General features: G+C 44.0%; 1 protein-coding gene across 2 annotated transcripts in view; it reads left to right on the top strand.

Annotated features, from left to right (window-relative positions):
* Window positions 1-27679, top strand: part of SUFU (SUFU negative regulator of hedgehog signaling) — a 91626-nt gene that overhangs the window by 10414 nt on the left and 53533 nt on the right. For both annotated transcript variants that reach the window (XM_033066424.2, XM_033066425.2), the window contains exon 3: window positions 15315-15451. In XM_033066424.2, the coding sequence (XP_032922315.1) occupies window positions 15315-15451 (137 nt within the window). The remainder of the gene's footprint in view (window positions 1-15314; window positions 15452-27679) is intronic.

Here is a 27679-nt window from a genome sequence, read left to right as displayed (position 1 = left end):
TAACCAGTGCAAGGCTTGCAGAGGGGTGGATGTTTTCTGGAAGGCTTTTTCTGAGTATGAAAGGAGTTTGGAAAGAGTATTTAGAAAATAGCATGGAAGTTGGAATGAGTGCTCTCTTTCGAGTGCATGCAGGCATCTCCTTTGAACCTGCATGAATGTAGGATGGAGTGGTGCTGACAGCTATCACTTTAGTGGCCTCTTAGTTCTGTAGCCTTTCATAAATTTAAAAGCTCACTGCCCTCAGCTTGCCAGCCTTTAGCCTTAAATTTTGCTATTTAATGAGTCCCTAAGTGCTTTATAAACCACATGCCTGAAGCACTGCTGAAATATTACACCAAACTCCAAGGTAACTGTGAACCCTTTTGAAATGGTGAAGACTGACTCTGCCCCTCTTTGTTTTCGTGGTAAAACAGAGGGCCTTTTGGAAGACGGTAAATTAGAGAGAGGTGGTGTATCCATGTTTCAGCCAAGATTTGTAAAATTCAGCATGTCTACCTTGAAAGATGAAAGTTTGCTGGAGGGGAAGCATCTGCCACAGCTGAAAGGAATGACATGGAAGAGGGATATCAATGAGCATCAATTTAGGAAAGAGATACAAGAGGTAGGACTTGAAGGAGAGAGGGTGCAAGATGGGCACCATACTCTGGACTTCTTCCTGCGTTCATTTCTTTCAATGATAGTTCATTTGAGAATCTGTCAGAGTTGGAAAGAGTAGTTTAGCTGCACAGCACAATAAAATCTGTCTTTTAATGGGTTTGTCTTGCAATGAGATTTTTTTCATACAAATAAAGATATGAGTTAAAATACAGTAATTTCACGAATACAAGCCGCACCAATTTGACCAAAATTTTGGTGGAAACCCGGAAGTGCGGCTAATATTCCGGGGCGGCTAATCTATTAACAAAATTCTAAAAGCTGCCAACACGGAAGTGAGAGCCCGCGGCAGCCCCAAGCCAAGCTGGAGCCCGGCCGGCCCCGGCAGAGGTGGGAAAGCCTGGCAGAGGCGGGGCCAGCAGTGTGGGGGGCGGGCGGCAGAGCCTGAGCCAGCAGGGCGGGGGAGCCCGGGAGAACTGGGGCTAGCAGTGCAGGGGAGCATGGCAGAAGCAGGAAGGCCGGCGGGTGGGGCTGCCTGGCAGCGGGGGAAGCCCAGCATAATCGGGGCCAGCAGCGTGGGGGAGCCCGGCGGTGCGGGGGCCTGCAGTGCCGGCCAGGGCGAGGAAACGCGGCGGCGGTGCAGACGGGAGGGGGCGGCCGGCGAGCCTGGTGGCGGCGGCGGCAGCCCTGCCGGCGGGGCGAGCGAAAGCGGCGCTCGCGAAAGCGCCGCCGCGAGCCGCGAACCGCGAGCCGCGAACCGCGAGCCGCGAACCGCGAGCCGCGAACCGCGAGCCGCGAGCCGCGAGCCGCGAGCCGCGAACCGCGAGCCGCGAAAGCGCCACCGCGAGCCGCGAGCCGCGAACCGCGAGCCGCGAACCGCGAGCCGCGAACCGCGAGCCGCGAACCGCGAGCCGCGAGCCGCGAGCCGCGAGCCGCGAACCGCGAGCCGCGAACCGCGAAAGCGCCACCGCGAGCCGCGAACCGCGAGCCGCGAACCGCGAGCCGCGAGCCGCGAACCGCGAGCCGCGAGCCGCGAGCCGCGAACCGCGAGCCGCGAAAGCGCCACCGCGAGCCGCGAACCGCGAGCCGCGAGCCGCGAACCGCGAGCCGCGAACCGCGAGCCGCGAACCGCGAAAGCGCCACCGCGAGCCGCGAACCGCGAGCCGCGAACCGCGAGCCGCGAACCGCGAGCCGCGAACCGCGAACCGCGAGCCGCGAACCGCGAAAGCGCCACCGCGAGCCGCGAACCGCGAGCCGCGAACCGCGAGCCGCGAGCCGCGAGCCGCGAACCGCGAGCCGCGAACCGCGAGCCGCGAACCGCGAGCCGCGAACCGCGAAAGCGCCACCGCGAGCCGCGAGCCGCGAACCGCGAGCCGCGAACCGCGAACCGCGAGCCGCGAAAGCGCCGCCGCGAGCCGCGAAAGCGCCGCGGGGCGGGCGCGGCGCGGGGCGGGCGCGGCGCTCGCGAGGCGCGGCGCGGGGCGAGCGAAAGCGGCAGCGGGGCGGACGGCGAGCCCGGCGGCGGCAGCCCTGCCAGCCGGGCGAGCGAACGCGGCAGCGGGGCGGTGCTGACGGGAGAGGGGGGCCAGCGAGCCCGGCGGCGGCGGCAGCACCACCCGGCCAGCCCCGCCGAGCCGTGGCGCTGAGCTGGGCCACCCGGCCCCGTCGGCAACCATGAGCGGGCCGAGCCTGCCTGGCCCCGCCCCGAGCCAGTAAAGCCCGCTATGCCGCGATCCTCTTACTAATTGGCCAATTTGTGAAAGCTGCGCACGGATTCTCGCGACGAACGAAAGTGCGGCTAATATTCGGGGTGCGGCTTATCTATTGACAAAGACAGCAACATTGTCGAGGCACCGGGGGTGCGGCTTATAATCCGTGCGGCTTGTATTCGTGAAACTACTGTAAGCTTTTCTTAAAATGAAGGTACTTTTAAGAAGTCTCACCTGTGTGGATTCCCTGGTGTCTAGAAATACATGTGTGCTTCTACTGAAACTTGCTTACTGGGAACACCTGTAGATCCTTCTCTTCTGTCTTGCTGTTTGTTTTTACATTGCAGAAATGTGACATTTTCGGGACAGCTCTTCCTCTGAAGGACTCTATTGAATTTGACCAATGAGTTCAGACATTTTAAAGAAGCATATGCACACGTGTGATTATGTAGTGTTCAATTCTCTCTTTCCCAGGCAAAAAACCCCTCAGTTAAACCAAGCATCATGCCTATTTGTGTCCCCCTGAGGGTGTCCCTCCAGTGACTGCTGTGCACCAGAACCCTCTAAGGCTTGTGTTTTATTGCTGCAGGCAGACCTCCCCTGAAGCTATGGTCACTGTAGGGAAATCTGATTTTCCCTCCTCCAAGGCAGAGTGCACTTGGCTTCCAAATGTCATTTGCTGGAGGTAGTTAGTAGCCTTAGTGAAATGAAAGATGTAGGCCACCTACAGAGAGCAGCCCACTTTGTGCTGCGGTCTATCTGTGTTTACGTGCAGGGGTTGTGGGATAGGACCACTCTTGAACTGTGCTAGATCTGGAATGTTTTTTTGAAGCATTGAAGGAAATTAATTTAATGTTTATAGCACGGTAGTTGAATTTACAAGAAGGACTGTTTTCAATTAAAAAAAAAAAAAGGATAAAGATTGGAAGAAGGTTTAGTGCTGAGCATTGAAGGCAAACACCACTTCCTGTTTGGTAGTGTGTCTGCACTCCAGTGCTGCATCCTGGTAGGATGAGCCTCTTGCTGCCATGCAGGGGAAGGGGCGTGGTGCTCAAACTGGGTGATTTTATAGGATTTTGTTTTTGCCTACAGAACTTCCATATTTATGATCTTGGCACACTGGAGAGAGTTGTTCGGAGACGTGGCTTCCTTACTCTGATCTCCAAGCTGGGTTAGTGCAGAGTTATGTGGGAGAGTTTGCAGGCTCTGCTCTCCCAGCAAGTTCAGCCTGCCAGGAAGAGAAGTGACTGGGAATCAAAACTAGGTCTTCTAGTGAAAGATTGCTTTATGTGATGAAGATCTGTTTATGATGTTTTAAAAATCAAGAATTAAAAAATACCGCTTTTTTCCAGTAAGACATGAAGATAAAAGTATTTTTGAGCAGTGCAGCCATTCCAGCTGTGAGATCATTGACATTTTTTAATCCATTTGCTGTCTGGAATAGAGATACTAACAAAATAAGCGTTTGAAGAAATAGATCCAAATGCTGTTATTCATACCTAATCCCCTTTGTTTTCTCCTCAATGTGTTTTTAGTGTTGGGAACATGCCTTCTTGACTAGTACTAGAATAGTGCATGTTTCTTGATAAGGCAGTGGCTGCAATTGGTAACAATGAATTACCACTGATAATAAAGTTACCAATTTTATGTGAAATTTGAGCTATTGGTGTTTCTGTCTTCTAAGCTGGGAACTCCGTGGTGATGACCTAACTCAGCTGCCTCTCTACTGTCATCTCAATTTTGAATCAAGGCCCAATAGGCAGTGACACCAGGCTAACAAAAGAGGGCTGCAAATCTTGGTGGTCTCCCATTCAGATGGTATTGCCTTCCTTGGACAAAGGGGTGAGTAGGGCTCCTGAGTGCCACTCTGCCTCTAGGGATGGTAAACAAGGAACGGATCACTGGTGGGAGGCATTTTTTGATCACTTGACAAAGCTGGGTAGATGGGATACCACCTGACAAAGGGCTGAGGTTTAAAGGAAGATTTTGCAAGGGCTCTTAAGAACAAAAAGAAAAAAAATAGGCCAGAAAACTGTTTTTTTCAGGATGTAAACAGGGTGGGCGGAGGTGAAGGGGGACTCGGCCATTCTTGGGGAGCTCTGATTTAAGCTCAGAGGATACAGACAAGGGAAGGAGGGAAGAGTGCACAGATGGCTCATTGTTTTGTCTAGCTCAGCATTCTTGCACTGCCGAAGTGAAGGGCAATTGTTTTAAAATCCTTTTTGCGAATAGTGCTCTTTGCTTTCCAGCTATCCCTGGTCCCTGTGATGCAAACTGTAAACCAGAGGGACTGGTCTTAAACGCCCATTTGTTTTGGAGGGTCAGTCCAAGGGGCCCTGGCAGTTGCTGGGTGGCAAGGCATTGCTTCTATAAAGGAATGAGAGCAAAAGAGTACTCCTGGGAAAAATGCACTGCAGCATTTGGGGAGGAGGCAAGAACAAAAGGATGCACACGGAGGGGCTGATGCAGACCAGTGTCTGGCTTGGGGACCTTTACCAAAGCCATGAAATGTAGCATGAAACTGGCATATACCTTACCTGCAACGATGTCTTATGTACAGTACAGTTTTCTAGTAATGTTTCACTTTTTTTTTTTTTTTTTTTGTAGCAAATAATTCATTAGTATGAAGAAATACTGCCATTTCTATACTGTTATTCTTTCTACTGCTTCAGTTGCACTGGCACAGCTTCTTCCCCTCCTCCCCTGTAAATTGTTGTGGCCTTTCTGGAGCTGGGGCCTTTTTTGGCATAGTCGACAAAAATAAACCATAAAGGCAGCAGTTGTTATGAATAAGGCTCAACAGGGGAATTTTACCAGTAGAACTACAGCAATATAATTATACTGGTAGACTCGTTACAGTAAATTTCCTCATGAAGACAAGCCATAAGTTGACATTTCCTAGCTAAGTTGAATCCATATGTATAACCTTATTATGCAAAAATGGTATGTTTCTGGGCCTTGAATTCCTTTTTTACCCAGAAGAGTAACAAAGCAAAGAATTTAGTGTTCAGAGATAGATGGGGGACTTTCTCTAACAAGTGGTTGTGATGAGCTGTATACTGCCCTCTGTGTTTTTTACTGGGCAGGTTATTCCTCCAAAAGTGATCAGAAACATGAAGAGAGTGTTCCTGCTTACTGCAGTAAAATGGGAGCAGTACTGAAATGTGCTGTAAGTTGACATCTCTCTCCCAACTTTCCTCCTGTTTGAAAGACAAGCTGAGCCATTTTGCAGTTCCCATAACTTAAGTGGTTTGGCTGAGAGTCAAAAAACTATTTTGCCACTATTACAGTTTTTAGGGGTAAGCCTGGAGCCACTGAATGAATGGTGAGGGAATGATGCTTTCTTTCTTCCTTTGTTTGATTTTTAAGAGGCAAAGATTTATTTTATCCTTTTGGACATTGTCTTACAACAAATGGAGTTTGTGTAACATTCACAAGCCCTAGAAGTTCCAAGTGTTTCAAAGGAAAGACAGTCTTTCAGGAGAAGCTTAACACTTAAAGGCAGATTTCAAAAAAATATCTGTAGCAGACTTTTCTTTGCAGATGTCTCGTTTCCCTTTTGGGAGTCTTTCACCTGTGGGAAGATGGTTTGTAAGGATAGTGCAGAAGGCAATTTTCCTCAATGAATTACAGCTGTACTGATTACCGAGGAGTGGAAACAGCCTTGCCTGTCCAATGAGGATAGGTGTTATAAAAGTGTGGGTTAGCTGGTTATCACGCAGTTAGAGCTGGAGTGCCAGAGTTTGCTGTGGTTTGGGATGGAGTCTGCTGGCTGTGCTGTGGGGAGGAAGGGACATGAGGTCATGCAAGGAACAGACAAGGTAAGGTGTTGTGTGAGGGACAGACAGGGTTGGGTGGCTGGATAAGGGACAGGTTGGGGTAGCTGGTCATGCAGAATGAAAAAGGAAACTTGCAGAGAGATGGAGGGAAGGAATCAGTGCTGTGTGAAGTTGCTGTGAGTGAAGGAGTTAGTACTGTGTGGAGTTGTCTGAGAGAAGGCACAACAAGTTTTTTATAAGGGACTGGTGATGGTGCCAGTTGTGTCCATCTTGATAACTGCAACATTCACCAACAGACCTGGAATTACAGCTCAAGTTTCAAGGACCTTTTGCTATTTAATTGATTAAGATCTCTCATGGTGCTCATCATTATATTTTTAAGTGCCCCCTTTGTAATGAAATTAGATTATATAACAGCTCACCAGGGAAGGCAGGATTGTCTGGATTTCTATAACTGATGGTGTGAAAGACCAGGGATTGAATTCCAGATCCATCAGGATTGTAGAGCTATAGATGGGTTTGGAAAGGACCATAAACGTCTAGCTCCAATCCTTGCTAGACCAGCTTGCTCAAAGCCCTATCCAGCCTGGCCTGGAACACTTCCAGGAATGGAGCATATACAGCTCTGCTGGATAACCCTGTGCCAGTGCCTTACCACCCTCACAGTTAAGAATTTCTTCCTAATATCTAATCTAAACCTACTCTCTGTCAGTTTAAAGGCATTCCTCATTATCCTGTCACTTCATGCCATTGTCAAAACTCTCAAGCTCTCCAGCCTTTTGGGTAATGGAAGGTGCTCTAAGGTCTCCCTGGAGCCTTCTCTTGGAGCAGAATAGAAGAGCAGAACCTCCCTCAACCTGCTGGCCACACCTCTGGTGGTGTAGCCCAGGACAGTTGTTTTCCTGGGCTGCAGGTGTACCTTGCTGATTCACATTGAGCATTTTTGCCAACCAGCCGTATGTGGGTGCCTGCAGCCTGCTTGCAAGTTGTAAGAGTTCAGGCTCCTAAAAGCTCCCAAATACCTTTTATGCCCTGAGTTCATTTATTGCACAGCTGAAAAGTAAATTGTATGAGAGTCCTAACAATGTGCTCAAGGATATGCTAAAGTTGCTTCTTGCATGATTTTTCTTAATGTATGTTCTTTAGCTAGCAGGAAAGTAATGGGAGACACCAGTGTTTATATTCTAGGTAACATACTGGAGTCCTGATCCTTGCCTGAGACTTTCAGGCAACACTGAAAAATACTAACTGTAGCTGTCAGTGGCTTTGAGGGTTTTTTTTCATATTCTTTCCACCCTCCCGTACCGCTTTTGAAAGGCGCTTTTGTTATGCGAATAGGTTCCTCCCAGCAGCTGCAGAACTTTCCACAGTAGGAGCTAGGAAGGAGCCAGCAGGCACTGCAAGGAAAGTTGGTGTCCTTTTTCCGGCTGCTCACCAAGCACAGCAGTACTGCCCTTCCCAGCCATGCTGGCTCAAACTAGCCCTTTGCTAATGTTCTTTGGCCTGGTGAGGTTACAGCTGAGCCCTTAGATGAAGTTGTGGAGATGTATTACTGTTCCCTGTCTATCAGAGCTAAGGATTCAGTTCCAATATGAAGTGGGATCCATGTGTGGATGAAAGTTTGTCTTCCCTAGTGCACTGTAGTGCAGTGACTGTGTGCTCTGTTGGCAGAATCACCTCCAGCTCAGGCCAAATGAGAACACTGTTCTGGGCCTTGTAGAAATGAAGGTTGAGTAATTCTGATGTGCAGCGTAAATAGGCAACTTAAGTAAAATGTTACAGGTCTTGATAAGTTTTCTTTTTCATTAGTGCCTTCACTCTTGTTCTGTGAATGCAATAGTAAATCCTTTCTGTACTCCAAACTTTTCTTTCCAGATCTTTTCAGTGGGCATTAAGATGATGCAAGTCTGCTGCAACTTCCCAGGCTTTTGCAGTGTTTGCATTTTCTTTGCCAAGAAGCACAGCCTCACTTGTGATGCTTGTTGTGGTGGTTCAGAACCTGCTCTCAACAGTCACCTGAACTGGGACTGATTCTACTCACCATGAAGTGGGAAGCCAGAGTAGCTCTGTGGAGAAATGTGTGAGCCCTTGAGCTGAAACACATGATCAGTAGTCTGGTTACTTGATTACATATTGATTTATATTTTTAGTAAGTTGTCTTGGAGATCTTGAAGACAAAATGGCTAGGTCTTGTCAGTTTAGTTATAACTGTAATGGGAGAGTAAACCATCACCTACTGGTATAGCTACATCCATGCACCATAAAGTAGAGAAAATAAAATGTGAACATCTTTTGCTGGAGTAGGGAGTGACATCCCATGCAACCTCCTGTTTCATATTTTGTTGTTTTAGTCATTTCCCGTGTTCTGTATTTGTCTGTGCTGTGCAGAATATGGAGTTAATTTCCCAGCTTTTGTGACCTTGATAGATGAGGTATATAAGCATTTCCTACATGAGTGTGTCGCATTACTCTTTGAAGCAGGGAACTATCATTATTTACATCTGAGAATCAAATTCCTGAGTAGCTTGTTGAGGAGGATGAGAAGTTTGTAGCAGACAGGAGGTTCAAACTTGGGTTACCTGGATGCCATTTTAGCACTTTCAGAGTATTCTGAAGTTTCCTGACGTAGTGTTAATGATGAGGCAGATCAGTCCCTTTGGTACCAATGGAACCTTTGCAGCCTTTTGCCCTTCATCTGCAGCACTCTCCCTACAGGTGTGACTGTATGTTGGCACTCTCCAGAATGAGACAGTAATGCTTCTAAGCCTCTAGAGCTGAAAGGGATTAACAGCTTTGCTAAGCATGATCTGTCCTTCTTCCAGATGCTACTGTTTTCATGGGATGGACAGCAGACCCTCAAAGAAGCAACCCCTAGATTGCCTTAACTTGCAGCCCAACACATTAAAGTGACCAGAAAAGTGATATGGTGGTTTACTTTTAACATACTAGGCTGGGGATAGCTGTTTCCCAGGTGGCTGGGCAGGAGCTGAGTGTGGGAACCACTTCTGTCAAAGTGAGTTTAACTCAAGTGTTTGTGAATTATCAGCTGTGGGTCCTGCAAGCGCAGAGTATCAGTAGAGAAGTTCATACCTGTGTTCTTGGCCATGATGCTTTGTAGGATCTTGTGGGTTGGAAGGGGCCCCCAAAAGTTTCCAATTGATGCTTTCTCAGAGGGCTGACTTCCCTATGGATCACATCCGTAGATCTTATTCCAGAGTTTGATCACTATCTAGTGATGCTATATAAAGTTGTGTCTGTAGAATTACAGATAAGGTTGACTGACTCTGTAGGTTTAGAGGAAAAAACAATTTATCTGTTGTATCAACATTTGTTATTTACAGAGACAGTTTTGTAAAAACAAAATCTAAACTGTGAGTCTCCAGGTTTCAGGGACAAGATTGTAACTGACTGAGTTTTGAAGACGCTGAACAGTAAAATCTGTGAAATCAGTGTTGTATATGTGAAACTACCTTGTTTCTTCTTCCCCTTTTGCCTTGTAACAGCTCTTCCCTCATTGACTGGTAACTCAGTGAAACATAGTTCTGTTTTCATAGTGGCCAGCACATATCAATTCACAAATTTTTACTCAGCTCTATCTCACTGTAAGCTTTCTAAGTGGATCCTACATGAGTATTTCAGAAAGCTGAGAAACGCCTCCAAATAAGTGCAGTGAGTGCCTCTGCATCTGTTTGGATTTAGATGTTGGAGTAAATCTCTAAAAACAATTTAACTTTCTAGAAGAGTTTTCCATTTGGTTGATCGCTTACACATTTGATAAGACGTACTGCAAGAGCAAGCCCTGAGCAGCAGCTGCCACAGCCTGCCATCTCTAAGCACTGTCACTTTCCAACCGTGGTTTTACATGAACAGAAATCTTTGAGCATGTGTTGATTTTTATGTTTAATGTTATATTTACCCTGCTTATGCATGAAGTTTTGTCTTAGATCAAGTACAAAGGAGTCCAGTAAGACTGTGTGTGCAAGTTTGGGGTGGCAGGAGCTCATGGAATTTCCTGCTAAGCGCTCTGAAGAGATAACCATCTGACATCCAGATAACCACCCCCTGCTTCTCCCAAGTGTTTTTATGTGAATGAATACTTTTTTAAGTGTCAGGAAACAATCCAGGAGAATATGTGAGTGAGCAGGTAGGTTTTGGCTGAAATAGCTTTTCTGGAAACTTTTAAAACCTTTTATGTCAAGGGGTTGCTGTGCCTATTTTCTTACAGAATTGCTTTACAGGAGCCTCCCAGCATCCTGTTGGGGTTCTCAGATGAGAGTTTTATACTGTTTGACAGCTGCACTAAAAACAACCACTTCCTGTAAGGCAAGATCATGGAAGCACTAGGTAGGGTCCTTTCTTGGTTTTTTTTTCCTCCTTTAAGCTCTGGATCTGAAGGTAATTTACTTATGGTGGGTAGAAATTGTGCAATGCACCTGGAGCTTGAATTCATAAGACTGGCTATGCATAATCTTATTTAAGGCACATCAGCTCTTGCCTGACATCCTTCCCAGGAGGCAGAGACGCTCAAGTGTTTAGCTCAGTGGTGCTGGAAGTTTGGACAGGAGGCCACCCTTTGTCTTGTTTGTTAGTGGGCAGTAAAAGGAAAGTGATTCACTTTATATCTCAGGTGATTCTCAGGGAGGACCTGTGAAGTCGCTGGGTACCTTGATGCTTTTTGTGACACAAGTCCTCTGTGTTGCTAATAGTAGTCTCTTTGCTACCTAATGGAAAAATCTTCTGCACCAGGTATTAACTCTGCAGCTTTAAAACACTAATGAGGGTTGAGCTCCAAAGTGCTTTGGTCTCATCAGGCAGAGTGGTGGATGCTGCCCATCACCTTGGTTTGACCACCTCCTCAAACTTTGAAAAAATCCTGAGAAGCTGACCCGAAGTAATGAAAGCCATGGCATTGGCAATTACTGTGTTGGGAATTTTTTTGGTGGGTGGGATGAGGATTGTGGATACAATTAAAATTGGTATTGATGCAAATAACAGTAGCTCTTCCTGATGTCAGGTTTAGAAATGTAGTGATACTGTGTTTCTGCAACCTTCAAAATGGTATCAGAGTAGCTCCCCAGGAGCAGACCAGGTAACTGTCCTTGTAGAAGACATGAGAAGATGCAATTAAGGAGTTGAAGAAAAAGGCATTTTAAGTGGCTTCACAAAAGTAATGTTGAAGCAGCTGAAAATAGAGTCTGAGACAAGTCATTCCAGAGTGCTCTGACCTTGCTTCCCAGAAGAGACTTGGTTTATGTCTTTGAAGCTGTTGGGAGTGCAGCTGTGACTTCTGAAAGTGCAGTCCTAACTATCCCCAAACAGCCTGAAAGGACTTTCTTGTTGTTCTCAGGCTGAAATAATCATAGTGATTTCCCTATGTAAACTCCCTTTTCCAGGGATTGGTTCATCTGATATATTTATATGCACATACTCTTAAACTCTCAAAAAAATAAACACCTAGTACACTCTGCTCCTTGTACAGAGCTGTGTAGCTTTCAAAAGCAGAATTGCAGAAATACTGCCATTTGCACTGCAGTGAAGCAAACCTTCCCTTCGTCCTTGCAAAAGTGAGAATGAAAATGCTTTTGCAAATAGCTTTGATTTAAACTGAAAAGCCTCTGGTTTTCAGAGCTGCTTTTAAAGCAAAGGCTACTTTGGCTTTTGATCCTCTTAAGCTGGGTTATTTGATGTGAAAAACACCCTGGGTACTCTGCTGCAGAGGGGAGCAGCTTTTCAGTTCTCTGTGTGTGGCTTCAGGAGAGGCCCTGGCAGAGCGTGGGGTGGTGGGGGACTCAGAGCAGCCTGGTTGCACAGCTCTGTAAATAAAGGGGCCTCTATTTCTTTGTATTCTTTTGCTGGAACTAAATATCATGATCAGTGAAACTCTTACCTCATTAAAGGAATAAACCAGGCTCCTCCAACATATGCGCAGTGCCGCAGTGTGGTTTGTTCTGCTGAGCTGATTTGCTGAACAGATAAAGAGAGTTTTAACCTAAGAATGGCATGTAATGTATGACCTTGGCTTTTGAAAGGTTTATTTTTGTTCTTTTGACAAAATAAGGTTTTAATATTAAATATGGGGTTGGATTTGACTTGGCAGATACCAGAGCCTTCTATTACTGCAGTAGTCATAATACAAAACTATCTGATGTGTGCCAATGAGCAAGCAGCAAGCCAAGAATTTCTCCATCAGTGTTTATTTTTCTGAAAACTTACCCTGCTGCTTTGCAGTTGAGCTGGCTGAAAAGGTGATGTGGCCTTGTGCTGGAGAGAGCAAAACAATGATGGGCACAATATAGTCCATGCTGACCCTTTATACTTAGGATTTTTGCCTCAAAACTAAAGATGCTTTCTTAGTGGTTTAGAAGAAACTTTCACTCAAAACTCCAGGATTCACCAGAACCAAGGCATAAACAAACTATCTATGAGATATTCAGATCTGTTAGTACAGAAACTTAATGCTGTACTGCAGCTTTCAGTTTGTGTACCCAGGGCCATGCAAGGATACAAAACATTAATTCTGAGGCTTTCTTCTTTCCTGCACATGTTCCATCTCAGATCATCATCTTACTGTAAAGCTGAGGTGCTTTTGGACTGCTGTGCTGCAAGAGTTTGGCTGAAGAAAATGAACTGTAAAGAAAGCACTCTAGTGCCGAGATGCTGAACTAAGCTCCGAAGTCCTTGTTCTAAATTGGCTGTAGTTTGAATTGATTACCTTCAGATTTAAACCACTACCACCCCTGCAAACAGAAGAAAAAAAAAAAAACAAAAAAAACAAACCCCCAAAACTAACAAACTCAAGCAAAAAAAGCCAACAAAACCACCCAAACAAACCATGACCAGAAAACCCCACACCAAATCTACTATTTCATTCCCTACCTCCGTAGCTCTCACAGAAACCAGCCCCAAATGGTGCCAGAATGTTGGTTCTGTAGATCAAAGGCTGTAATCAAAGTGTGTTGCCTCTGCAGCTGGCACAGGAGTTATGTCAGGCTGACCTGCTGGGAGTGCGTTCCACTGGAAAGGGAGCAGGCTGGTGTAGGTACAGGTAGCAGAGAATGTGGGGAGGTCTGTGGGAGACCTCATGGCTTCCATGTGCTTTAGCAAGATTTCTTCCATCTTTGGGTTATTGCTACCCTTCCACCCAGTTTTTTTGTGGAAATGTAGCTTGTTTGGTCTTTTTCTTCTGGAAGTATTGTTAGGGTTTTTAGCTCGTTCATTGACTGGATGGAGGTGGTTGATTTTCTAGAAGTTTTCCAGAAGTTTGGGGAAGATTTGGATCTTAGAGGAAGAAGCACAAGTTTGAACACCTGTAAGCCTGCAAGGTGTGGTGGGCTTTTTGGCCAGCTTCTTGTCATCCTCCTAAGAGACTGCTGAAGCAGTGGAGACATACTCTAAAAGGAGTGCACTGCCATGAGAACCCAGTGTTTCCACATGGAATAGAGAGGAGTCTCTCTGTCCCTGTGAGAGATGATAAGCCATTTGCTCTGTCTTCCATTGGTATGTGTATCTGGAGACCTTGGGTTTCTGACTGGGAAAAAGCATTTCCCGTGCTACTTGCTTCTCCATTAGCAGACTTGTGTATCCTTATGACAAATTTTGAAGCCAGGGCCAGTGTGAGCACTTATAGTAAAAAGGTTATCCATAGGAAAAACTGAGCTGTGTGAGTTGGCTACTGGATACTGTGATTTTCCTAGAGCAACTCTCAGAAGCATACTGGAAGGTTGTAGGTCTGTAGCTCCTGAAGCTCATGTCTGCCTGCATTCTCAGGTACATCCCTCAAACCTCATCCAGGAGCTCTGATCCTGGATTATGGGCCATTGTTCAATGACAGAAACTTCATGGCAGCTGTTGAAACTACATTGATCTTTCCTTCAAGTACAAGACTTTTATTAAGAATGAAAGCAAAACCTTTGGCAAAAATACTAACAAAATTACTATGCTAATTGCACTCTGGATATTAATATTTCTTTCTATTAAAGACCTGTCTAAATTAAGCATAAAGTATTTCCAAAGTAATCACAAGTATTCAAAGCCACATGTATCACAATTTCCTCAAAACCAGATTACCAAGCTAAAATTAAACTGATCAAATACTTTCACTTTATAGACTGCTACATCTGAACAGCTGCACCGTGTAGGTGAACTCCATGTTTTTAAATTTTCTCTGTATTTTCACCAACCATTAACTATTAAAAAACATTTGAAGTTGAATCTTTAAATACAAATCTCTTACATGCTAATAAAACTCTTCTAAGATTTAACTGTTAATTTGAGAATATTGGCATTGTATGCTGCTTCATTTTCTGAGTGTTCTTTGGAAGATACATCCTGAATCTTTGGGTTGGTTTTGGTTTTGTTTTTTTGAAGTAGCTTAAAGCTTGTTTCCTTAGCTCTTTTTTATTTTTATTTATTTAGTAGTTCTGTAGTTCTCTGTTTAAGAGAACTAATATGAACAAATGCATTTAAATAATGTTACCTATCAGCTTTACTGCTTTGTGAGTATTCGTGTGTTGTTGACCAGCAGTGTTCTCTTAAATACAAGTGTTGCTTTAGATTTGATGGATACTCACCTAAAGACTTCTGTTACTCAGTAACTTTCACATGGATCAATGTAAAGCATGCGTGGTCTTCTTTAAACAGTTATTTTTGGGAAGCAGAGAGCCAAGAGGTTAAAAAAAAGCCTGCTGATATCTCATTGCATATTAGAAGTAAAGCTGTGTTGTTTCAGAACATGCCTTGAAAGGAGGAAATTCAATCGGGAGCTATCTTACTTTCCAAGAAATTTAACTGTGAAAGATCAGCTTGAAGGCTTTTTGTTAACTTTGATCTTTCTTAAAACTGACCCGTTCATAATGTGTTTAAGTTTCCGATTTATGCTTTTTCCTGGAATCAGTTCTTGAAAACTATCCACTTTGAAGCATTTTTATTTCTCCCTTTAAACAATATTTCATTTTTCCTTTACTAACTGATATGTGAAACTAATAAAACATTATAGCATTGCTGGTTGTCCAAGGCACACCTTTGCATTTGTGAGGCTGTCACTGTCCTGTACCAGTCAGTCAGGTGGATGTGCACGTGTGGTTACAGAACACAGGATTCCCTCCACATCCAAATCCCACTCCCTGGATGGCTGACTGTGAGGAGAACGCTCATCCTTTTTCCATGGTCCTAATCCTAAATCCTGCTCTGGTTACAAGAAGCGTGTCATGACTTTATTTTTCATTCCCTCCAGGTTTACAGGAACAGATGGACCGAGTGGCTTCGGGTTTGAGCTGACATTCCGGCTGAAGAGAGAGACGGGGGAGTCGGCACCGCCCACCTGGCCAGCAGAGCTGATGCAAGGCTTGGCCAGATATGTCTTCCAGTCAGGTACCACAGGGTTAAATGCACAGCCTTGCTTTTTCCTGCTCTAGTTCTGAAGGGCCACATCTGTTACAGGATGTGACACTTACCTCATCAGCACCCAGTCAGATCTTGGGAGCTGTCTTTGTATGGAAACCCAAAATAGAGTGTTTCTTCCTCCAGCCCAGCCTGCAGGGACAACATCAATTGTTGTTCAGGTACTGCAAATCCTGAGTATTGAAAAGCTGAAGTTACACAACAATCAGTAACTATAGGAAGTCTGCTCAGTGACTCTTTCCTGTATAGTTGAGTTCACAGAATTGCACAATCACAGAATGAGGCAGATTGGAAAACACCTTTGAGATCATCAAGTACAATCTATGACCTAACACCTCATCAACTAAGCCGTGGCACTGAGTGCCATGTCCAGTATCTTCTCTCAGCAAGAAAAACACATTTGCTTATCCTGAATGGCTGAGGAAAAACCATCTGATAACGTCTCACTTCTCAGCAGAAGTGCCATAACTTCCAAAATTATTGCAGCTCCATTGCAGGCAAATGCCTTCCAGTGTCCCCTGCAGCCGAGCAGTGGCAATGCATATGAACTTGGAGTTGTTGAGATATGAAAATGTAAAAGTTGTAAGGAATGCTAAGGCTGGGTGGACCAAGGTACTAACAATTGTGAATCATTATTGCAGATGGAGAATTGCCAGAAAACTGGGAACCAGGGTACCTTCAAACCATCCCTTGCAACTGCTCTTTCTTAGTTTCATTTATATCAGTAGATCGAATGTTACTTTTAGTGTCAGCACATGAAAACCTGTGGAATGGCTAATGTAGTTGAAAGATACTTTCTAGCATCAAAATATCTGCATTAAAATATTTAAGGAACATTTTTTTAACCTAATTTAAGGTCCTTTACTGGTTAAGTACCTTCTAAATCAATCATTATTGAATTTGTAGCTTTTGGTACTTGCTGTACTAGTTCATAAATTGTTTGGTAACTTCTGATTCTGCTGATGTGTTTCAGTCAGCTGGCTGACTCTCAAAGGGAAAAAAGGTCTGGGTAAGGACAGGATTGCTCTGCTAACCTCTGTTACAACTCTGAGGAACTGACAATCTTGTGGGTATTTTTCTAAATATTGGTGGGCATAGTTCAGTGCCAGCCCAGATTATTGCTTATATTTTTGTAACCTTTACTGTCTAGCTGTCTTCCCCAGTTGCCATCCAAAATTTTTTTCACCTTTCTATCTTGATTTTTGCAACTGTTAAGCATCTAAATCTATGTGACTGTCATTTTTTTACACTGTGTCAGATTCCCATCCTACCTAAATTGCATCGCACAGCAGCTTTTTGATACTGACCATGAAGTGATGAATTAATACTCATGTTTTCTGTGCAATAGTTGCAGGGTCTGAAGAAAACATCTGGATCTAAAGTCTGCCTCTTAGACACAAAGTAATGTGCGTTATGTGTTAACTTATGCTAAATATCCTACATCCCATTTGGAACACTTTAAATTTCCTAGTCCAGGATAGTTCTCATAGCAGTTGCTTGTTGGTCACTGTCTTTTCATGGATCTGCAGAGTGAAATGGAATTTTGAAGGGAACTTTAGGGCAAGCATCTTGGTGACTAAATTGGCAGTCGGAGCAGAGACTTCCCTTGTTTGGTTCCTGCAGTAATTCAGTCCCATTTTTTTTGACCTCAAAACCAAAAAACTGTTCTTAGAATGAAGAGAGTGGTTGTGCCCATGCTTATCAATCTGGCATGAACCACCCTCCAGTATTATCTTCTGCTTATCCATGCTGGTTTTTACTTTATATCCCCCATGACTCTTTTAAAGGCACACTCAAACTGATGGATTCTAGCCTCTGGGTATTTAGTTTTCAACTTGCCATATGAAAAACAACAGTGTGTGAATCATAATTTGACTTTTCTTTGGCTATGAAATTGACTGTGAGCCAATACCACCCTCATCATACAATGGGTGAACCACATGCTGGGTTACCTTAGGAAAAGCATGAGCAGCAGATAGAGGGAAGTTATTATCTCTTTGGCATGGTACTGGGAAGGCCTTGCTTAAAATATTTTATCCTGTTTTGAGCCTTTAAAAGATACTGAAAAGCTGGAATGTGTTCAAGGTGGGCAGGGTTCTAGGGCATGTAAGCCATGAGGAGAGCTGGAGGGAGCAGGGCTGGTTTAGCCGGGAAGAGAATGTGCAGGGTGATCTAATTGGAGCCTACAGATGTAGGGAGGGTGGTTACAAGATTGTGGGGTCAAGCCCTAGATAGTACATCAAAGGGCTACAGCTCTGAATTGCAGTGTGGGAGGCCCTGGAAAAGCTTCAAGAAAAACTTGCTTACAAGGAGAGTAGCAAAGGACAGGGAATGGTTTATGAGAGGAGCTGGAACTCCATTCCTGGAAAGGTTCAGGACTTAGCTCAACAAAGCTAAGTTGGCCCTGATCTAGCATTGGTGGTGGCTCCACTTCAAATAGGGAGGCTGGACAAGAGATCTGCAAATGCCCCTTAAAATATTACAGAAGTGTTGGATTTTGGGAGTTCTTTTCCATACTGCTTCATGTTCTTTAGGAAGCAGCTGTGTGTTGTGACTGACTGTTACCAACCATTCCTTGCCTTGTATAAAAGGAATCTGTATGCTGTTGCAACAAGTGAACAAGCTCTAATTTTATTTTACTACAAATTTGATTATCACATGTCTCTTTTAGCAAAGAATTCTCTCAAGCTATAATTGCCTGGTTAATAATAGATATCATGTGAGTCCTGACAAGATGATGCATTTAAAAGTTAGACTTGTAACGGGGCCTACTTTATCATGTTTCTTCTTGATCTTTCAGGGCAATGCCAGTTGACCACAGCTAGATGTAGTAATTTTCTAATTTGGTCCAAGATCTCTCACTCCATTGCTGTGCAGAGTCCCCAGTACTTCTGCTATATCTGACGCGTCCTGCTTTGTTTTGTTGTACTCCCTTTGGCTGTCTTCTCTCAGGATGGCAGTGTCCAGAGCAGTTTCTGTGTTCTCCCTTATGTCACTCGTGTGTAGTCAGGCACCCAGTTCTCAGCAGTGTTACTTTCTTTTCTGCCTAGTCAAGTTTCCCCCAGTTTGACATTCTCACTCTGCAAAGCCAAGTGAGCTTCTGCCGTTGTTTTTTGTTTTGCTACAGGACTTCTCTGTTCAGATGTTGAAGCTTTTAAACTGAAGTATTTGAAGGGTTGGTTCCTCTGAAACCCATTGGGTATGAAGCAGGCTGTGCCATGACAGCATTGTTTTACACGATGAAAGGTTTCTTTCTGCTCAAGTTCTTTCTGACTGTAGTGCTTAGAACATTTGTCAAATGAAACTCTGACAAGTGTTGTTTAACTCTGGTGTATGTACCTTAATGTTGTCCTCTTCAGTTGTTTAAAAAAAAAATTTATGGTGCCTCTTTAATACTCTGAAGTAGCCTTAAAAACATTTGATGAGCTGAAACAACTTAAGTAACGCTTATGAATCCACCCTGAACAAGAGGCAAGAAAAAGAATAAAATTGGCAGAAACTTTTTTGGATAGGCTCCAAGTACTTTCACATGTCAGAAAATTGTTTACTCTGAAAGCTGTACTAAAAGCTAAATTCTTATCTCTTCATAAAAGCCGACTTTTTAGTTATCTCAGAGGTGTGCTCCTGAGTCCAGTTGAAGCTGAGGGAGTTTAAGGTGTAATTATATTCCTGCTGAGCTGGAGCATTTTCAGCTGGTGATGACTGAGTTGAATATTCACTTAGCAGCTACTGCTGTCCTAAATATTATTCCTGTGTATTGCAAAGCATGTCTCATTGCAAATTATGTACTTTTTTAACAAACACTTCTAGGCAAATGAATGTTGCGTTCCTTTGTTTCTCTCTCTCTCCTGCACTGTGGTAGTGCTTTAGAAAAGCAATCTTCTGCATTGAATTTCAGACCTCTTTCAGCCTTGGCTTCTCTGTTCACTGTAACAAGCGCTTGGTGCTTTTGATTAAAGGGCAGTACTTACCCTCCTTCAATAAAACCAAGCTTTCAAGTCTCAAAAAGTTTTATTTGTGGCTTTATCTGTTCTTAATTTTATCACTGTTTGACCATGACCACAAATTCCAACTCTGTTAGTTTTAAAAAATCCCCAAACCTTCAAACCTTGAAAATGAAACTTGGTACAATTCTGTGACCTTAGCTTGTCATGGTTCATGGGTGTACTGCAAATATCTCATGGTAGAACAAATTTATACTTCAAATTAAAAGAAAAAAATGCTCTTCCTACAGAAAGCTTATGCAGAGCTTACTACAATTGTTAACTCTTTGTGTACAGTATTAATACCCCTGATCACTACAGAGAGACTGTGGTTTGTGTTTGCCCAAAATTAAAATCTGCATTTTTTTTCTCTTTAGGGTAAATTTACCTTGTTTTCAAGGGTCTGTGATACATGTCAGGAAGGCAATAAATTGGCATAGCATTGAAACAAGTACATGGTGTATGAGCTCTTGCTGCTTCCGTGTTTTGAGCCTGAAAGAAAACAGCTGCAGCTGTCAGGTATAGGTTTGGAGAAATTGTCATGAAAACTCATCATGCATAGAGCCTGAAGATAATGGTGTGGCATATGTCATGGTTATATTCTCCACAATGCATGAGTTGTAGTGGGGAATGAGACAGAAATATTAAGAGGATGTTCATGAATTAGAAGTTTGCAGGTTGGCTGAGCTTGATTACATTTACCCTGGAACATATCAACATGAACAGGCTGAGCCTTGCTGATTTAGGGGAGACAGGTAGCATCACAGGAGACTGAAAAACCAGGAATGCTGTTCTTCACATGCCATTAAAAAAACTTGTCTCAAAACCAAAACAAACAAAACTGAAAAAACCCACAAAAACTGAAAAAACCCAAGTTTCTAGTTCATCAATCAGATTTCAGGTCTTAAGAAACTGCTAAGAGAAACAAACCATCCAAAAGGCATCCACAGAATAATGGATGTTCCAGCATGGATTGATCAACAATAAATCAGAAGAAAGTAAGTTACAGGTACCATAGGAAGCAGTGAATATTGCTTACCTTGATATTACTGAGACTTTACGTTGTCCCAACAAGTGTGGGAATGAACTGAGGAAATGAAATCTTGCTGAAAGGTAAAGAAGAGGACTGTAATACTACTGGTTGGATGTTTAGACTGAATAATTGTCAATCAACCACAAAAGATGGGTAGAACTGGGAAGTACTGGTGTGCAGTAAGGGTGGGGAGGCACAACAGGTGCGAGGTCCTCTCCTCACACAGGAATAATCCAGTGCAACCAGCTGGGGGAAAGCAACAGTTCTGAAGGGAGAAGAAAACTATTTGAAGTTACTATTACCAATAAACCAACATGCTTTCCATGCTGAGAGATGAAGCGAAATTATTCTGATGTATAAATAGGAGTGTTCTGTGTAATGCATATGATTGGGTCCTACGCTGGAAGGGATAGGGAGAACATTGTATTTCATTTTGGGCAAAATGCTTCAACTCAGATGCATCCCATTTGGAGGGAGACTGGAGGAGAGCACTAAGAATGATTCAGAGGTCCAGAAAATATGATTTATGAAACAATGATCAAAAGAATTACATTCTTTTGTCTAGGGAAGAGAAAATTGAAAACGTGAGAACAGTCTTCAAATATGCAAAAGGTTGCTGTAAGGAATAAAGTAATAAATACATTTTTCATGTGCCTACTGGGGATAGGAGAGACTAAAAATTCTGTAATTTAACTACTAAAATTTCTGTAAAATAGGCTCAGGGTTTGTCATTAGAACTTCTGAAGGGCAAGTGCAGTGACACATTTGGATAGTGGCAGATTCCCTGTTGCTGCATATCTTTGAGAACAAGTCAAACTATTCTTTCATGGGTATTTGTCAGGCAGAGTTGGTCCTTCCTTTAGGCAAGGGCACAGTAGAAGCATTCTCAGTCTCATTTATTATTATAAATATGTCTTGAATGACTAAGTATTCTTTTCAGGTCTTCTAAAAGTAATTTTTTTATTCCATTCCATAAATACGTAATTTATCTTTTCTCATAGTCTCCTGATGACTAGTGCACTGAAAGATATTTAAATGTGAGTTTGATGTCTCAACTAATTGAAAAGTTGACTTTTAGTATTTGAACTTTGACTAGCCAGTAGCAGGAAGGTGTTTGCATCCTGGGTACTGCAAAACAATAATGATAAAATGTGCAGGCAAAGAAAGTAAGGATACAAGGTGCAATTTTTCAGTAGCAATTTAATGTAGATTTCAGCTAAGTACTTCAGAAGCAACTTCTATGAATTATTCCTTAGAAAACTTATTACTTCTGAAAAGTGGATTGGACAGAACCAAATTCAGTAGGTACATGAGGAGTTGTACATGTTAATAACAGCATGTCAAAACAACAGCCAAACTGACTATAGCTGGTTTAGTTTGTAGGTTTTTTTCCCCAAAAACACCTCTGTACTGTCATAGTGAAGGATCCCCTTTTCAGAGAAAAAGATATGGAATATATCTGTTATTTCTGTGAAACCTGCAGGAACTTAGTATCTGTGAGTTTCGGTCCTCTGTCATGATTCAAGTCCATGGGCCAGTTTCTGGAAGTCTCCCCTGGAAAGGAAGCTGGTTCTACTGCATGAAAGTCACAAAGGTAGCACAGCTGCCCAAGCCTTTGGCAGCCAGGCTGGAAAGCAAGCCCAGAACGAGGTACATGGAGCTTTCCTTAGTAATTTCTGGCATGTCATACTTTCTTCAGGTAGAAATTATTTTATGACAGCTTGTCTTTAGTTTAAAGGACACACAATTTCTGTCATGTGCATGATATTCCAGTACCTCAGTTTGGGGCCATCTCTCTATGCTGCAGTTTCACCTTTGTTTAAACAAGGGTGATTATGGAACTTGTAAAGGCTGCACGTGTCGAGGCACTCTTCTTATTCAGAAGTTTTCACCTGTATCAAGTTAGTGTAGTTTGAGTCATGGAGGTTCTTTGTGTTTGACAGGCACTGTAACTCTGAGACTGAATGTGGGGATCTGCTGGAGGTCACAGACCTGCGGCCATTAGCCAGCAGATACCTTGGCACCTGCCATCCTGCCATGACCACCAGTCCTCGTCTTCACATCTCCTGGGGTCCAGAAAGCTTCAGTGTAGTAGCCTCAGTGACTCTTTGCTTGCCAACATGTTTTCAAACATTCTTGACACAGGCCAATTTCTGCATGTGAAAAAGGAAAAAACCAAAACAAGCAACCAAACTCTAAACCTAAAACAAACTCCTTACTTCCTTGCATACAAATGAAGCTTCTCTGGCTTGTTTGTAAAGCTGTTTATTTCTTCCCAGGAGGATGACTAAAGCCAAATAAAATCTGCCAGTAATTCATACACATTTTTCCCTGACTGTGCCCTTATCTTTTTTTTTCCCAAACCCAGGCCAATTTATTATTCTCTTCTGGTTGCTATGGCTCTGTAAAATATATATATTTTTTTCTATCATCTGTTTATAATATTGACCTGTTTCCAGTGTAGAGCTGGCCCTGACTCCTCTCTAGTATTCCAGGATTTTAGATTAAAATTGTATGGAGATTAACTGCATTTTTTAGCTCTACAAAGAAGTATAAATCAACATCAATTTGACAAACCTGTTATGCAGTGAATTCTGCTGTGTGAATGCTGAAATTGTAGCACAGTAAATTGTTATAGGTGAACAGGACTCAACCAAGTGTGCAGGGGCTGCGTGCCTTTATTCTGCAAAGGGGTATGGAAACATTAAGTCACTGGTTCCAATTTAACCCAAGTTTGTCATGGCCAAAAGCTCTCATCATCTGATAGTTATTCAGCGGTCCATGAGAAATTGGTTGGGTTTTAGCCTAATTCCTCTTAGATGTTTCCCATAAAACAAGCTGTTCTGTGAGCAGCAGCTCAGACTGAGCCTGGTCCTTTGCGTTTTTGTGCACTGTGTCCTGCGCTGCTGCGCTAAATCCCCTTCTCCCATACTGCTGCCTTTGAGCTCACCTCCCCAGTACTTCCCATCCCTCCCCCATCTCCTAAGCCAGCCTTGTCACCTCCCCTAGCTTCCAGCTGGGATGTACGTGCTGTGAGTGGTACCAAATGATGTGCTGGCTGATAAAACAAACTGGTTGCTGGTGTGCAGAGTTGTTGGCTGAGGAGTTGGGCACGACAGGCAGCTGCCAAGCTCGTGCTTTAGTCCCTAACCTGTAGCTGGCTTCCTCTGGAGCTGGATGGCAGCGCTGAAGTTCTTGGCAACAGAATCACCAGATGTAACTCTTGTAAATTGTCTTGAAAGGCATTGAACCAAAGTGCTGCCTGCAGATAGACCTGGCCCTTTTTACTCCCCCTTGTAGATCTCGGTTCTCTTGGTTAAATTAGTGCAGATCCCCTCTGCAGGCTCACAAAGCTTAGTATTATTTGTCAGTTTGTATGACTGTTGGGACCTCCAGAGTCCAATGCTTTTATCCTCACTTGTGAGGCAGGGATACATCCAGCTCTCTTTTGTGGGTGGGTGCTGAGGCACAGGCTTGCCAGTCCTTGGACAGCAGCTTTGCAGTGGCCTTGACCATGGCTGTGGTTTCCCTGGCTGTGAACTAGCACACAGCTGGTGGCCTGTCCTTCCTCTCTGTGAGTCTTCTCTTGATCAGAGTGTTTCAGGTGTGGGTGGTAAACTGGGAGAGGGCACAGAGAAGGGACACAGCTGTGAATGCCACCGTGTTGTTCCTGGCAGCACAAAGGGAGTTGCACAGCCTTAGATTTTGTGTGCTTACATTGACTTCACTTCTCTTCCTGTTTCCAGCAGGGAGGGTGTTGTCCCTTTGCAATACTGGAGACACCACAGTGCCAGGCTCAGTTCTGCCCTTTGCCTTGGAGCACTGTCACTTCATCAGCCGCTGATGGGGTGAACTGGCCATTATTTTTGTTGATTGTTATGGTTTTAGCGAGTAGCATCTTTCTGGCCTTTGTTCGTGACTTGCTGGACTTTGGGCAACACTAGAAAATCTTTTCCCCATGCATTTGATTCAGCTGCAGTATAGAAAAGCCCTTGCAGCCCTTTGGCCAGGTTTGAAAAGTGCAGGACGATTTCCCAGGAACATGAGAGGAAGGGACTAGCACCACTGCTGAGTGACATTGCCTTTTGCTTCATTAGCATGGGTGCTGTGAAGCAGGGCTGGGCATGAGACTCCTCTTAGTCAGAAGTGCAGCAGTAGGAAAGCATGACTGGAAACCTGGGAGTTTCCAAAGACACCTGTACTCTCATTTTACTTGGAGGATAACAAGTCTGTGTTTTATGCTGTTATTAAGCTAGTTACATAGTATAAATTAAAGTATTTTCTTCTCTACCTCCCTAATCTCCCACAGTTTGGGGTTTTTTCCTCTGCCACAGTTTGTCTGGATTCATGGTTATTTCCTGTGTCTTGCTGTGGAAGCCGCTGCTGTCTTTACAACTTCTAGTTCTTGGCTGGGAACAGGTCTCTGACCTTCTCCAGCCCCAGAGGATAGGTTCACACTAAGGCATGGAGAGACTTTGCCAGGAGCAAAGGCAAAGAAAGCCTTTGTTACTTATAAAAGACTTTGTTGAAATAGAAGGAAAGCTGTCTTCCCCTAGACTGCTTTACTGATTACGCAGTATTTCCAGGCAGTAAGTGAGGGATCTCAGTGCTGCCTGAAAGAGAAGGCTTGTTTGTAGCTGCTACTGCAATTTAGATAAAGTAGGTTTAGGCCCAGTTTGAGTTGGCGAGATTTCAACTGATGCTGTCCCTTTTAATTCTGTCAATTCATGTCCTGTTCCTGCCTGGGAACTGAACTTAGCTTGTTGTTTTTCAGCTGTTCAGTACAGTTCATTCAGTTGATTTATTTAAAAAAAGAAAGCGAAAAAAAAGGCGGGTGGGAAATCTATCTTCTCTCTGTGTTTTACATCAGTCCATGTGCCCTGATGCTGCTCCCAGAGGGTTAGGGATGAACAGAGCACCAAGACTTGTAACTTTGATCCATGATTATACTTAGTAATACACGCACAAGTTGTTTTAGCCTTCATATTGCAGGTGGGCTGCTATTCAGAGAGGGAGGGAAGAAGCTGGCACAGAGACCTGGAGGAAGCTGTGTGACACGTCTCTGTTCAGGGCTGCTGCAGTAGCCCAAGTGGCACAGGGGGACAGCCAACAGGCCCCGTGCCCAGGGATGCCTGGATGCTGGCCCCTAGCAGGTGTTTATCCAGAGTGGCTGCAGTTCAAGAGCAGGACTGATCTGGCTGATGTTTTGATCTCTGCAGGAAGCCTTTTCTTCCATCCTACCCAGAGCCTCCCCACTGTAGGAGAGTGAGGAGGAGCCCACAAGAGACCAGCAAGCTCTGTGAGGAAGAATATCTTTTAACTCTGGGATAAAGGGAGCAGGGGAGAAGCTGCACATGGTCAGCCTGGCCTTGGATAAAGGCTCTGTCCCCTGTACTGAAGGAGGAATGCAGGACAAAGGAAACAGCACAGGGAATGCAGAAAACGCCCCCTCCTGCTGGTGCAAAGTCCTTTGGTCTCTCATATGTGAGGTCTTTGTCCCACCCAGCCTTTCCTGGGAAACGGAAGCAGCCGATTTAGCAGTTAAAAGCTTCTGCAGAGAACAGTATTGCCTCCTCCTATGGAGGAGCTGAAAGCAACAACACAGAGGGACTGTTCTGCAGTTGCAAGAGCATCCTTTTTCACTGCCCCTGTGCAATTGTTTGGGATGCACAAAGAGTTTGAAGGTTACACATACTGAGTAGCTTCTGAAAAGGACTGTGTTTTCCCTTGATGGCTGCCAAGCCCATGTTAGATGAAACTACAGAGTAGAGTAACTGCAGATGAACTGCAGAGCTGGAAGTTGGGTTCACTGTTACATATCCACCTTCTTACACATTCTATTGAAGATGTGTGCAGTAAGTGGTGCTCAAACTGTGCTTTCTGACTAACCCACTCTGCCTGTGAGAGTGGCAGTGTGCAGAGCTCATTACAGACTGTCTTCTGACAGCCTCAGAGCTAAAGATCCTTTGCAGCAGCCCTCTCAGCCAGGAGGCAGCAAATGGGCACAGCAGGGGAAGTGTTTTGTTCTTGGTGGGAAAGAGAAACTGGGAGAGTATATTCAGAGGCTGTGGGCAGCCCAGAACCTCAGGGAAGTGGACTCTTGTGCTTTTTGATTTAAAATTAGGGGCTTAAAGGAGTCTTCTCAGAACACTGGGATGGTGTTTCATAAACAGGCTGTCCATTTTGCATTTGAACCATAAATACAACTCTTGGAATAAGTGCGTTTCTCTTGCAGTACTGTAATGGGTTGGTGGAGCTCAATGTGTAACTATTTTGTGCAAGTATGTGTGAATGCAGAGTTTTTCTGTTTCCTGCCCTTTGGCCTCCCCCTTTGCCAAAGTAAAACAAAAGTTTGGCCTGTGCAAGCTTTAAATTCCTGAAAATTTAAGGGAAAATAATCAACCACTGAGAGAAATGACACAATACTCTCTTGAAGACCTCTGCCCTCTTGTCCATTACAAATCCCAGAACTAATGCCTGAGTAATTAGAACCTTTTTATGAAAGGGTTATGATGTGATAACTTTGTGGATGTTTTCTCACAGACCATTTCCCCTTTCTTGCCATTTCTTAAATTATTTTGCTAAAAGTGATACTCTGGTGCAGTTTAACAGACTCTCTCAGAGTGTCAGCACTCTGTGCTCTGAAGGCTATTAAAAGAAGCTGTTTGCATGTTTTTTAGTTTCTTCAGAGGCAGATACTGCTTTTGCTTCCCCTTCAAGCTCCTTGAAAGCTCTTCAACCGAAATGTCTTATGGATGCATATCTAGGGGAAGATTACAAGTGACTGTACAGCTTATGGTGCTCATGGGTCTATCTAAGTATTTGCCCTTCTCAGTGGTTTGCACATGTGCAAGTATTTAGAAGGTCCAACAACAAGGAAAAATTTTTTTCTCACCTGGTGCGGTTCTATCCCCTCACTGAGAGCATTTAAACGCTGCCAAATGCTGTGGGTACCAGTCTTTGTTCTAGGTGCAGCTGCCTGGGAAACATTCAGGTAACTGTAAAACATTCTGGCTTTCCTGTGCCAGGACACAGGATAAGGTTTTTGAATGACAGGCAAGTATCTCTTCAGACTGGTCATATGGGGCCACATGATCTGTAAATAAACTGCTATTAAATACTTCTTTTGTGCTGAGACCTTATCTGACAGGAGATCCTGCTGTATAATATCCTTTCTGGCTC

The sequence above is a fragment of the Catharus ustulatus genome, chromosome 8 (assembly GCF_009819885.2).
Source record: "Catharus ustulatus isolate bCatUst1 chromosome 8, bCatUst1.pri.v2, whole genome shotgun sequence".
NCBI lineage: Eukaryota > Metazoa > Chordata > Aves > Passeriformes > Turdidae > Catharus > Catharus ustulatus.
Note: the sequence above shows the minus strand (reverse complement) of the source record. Positions and strands in the feature narration are given on the sequence as shown.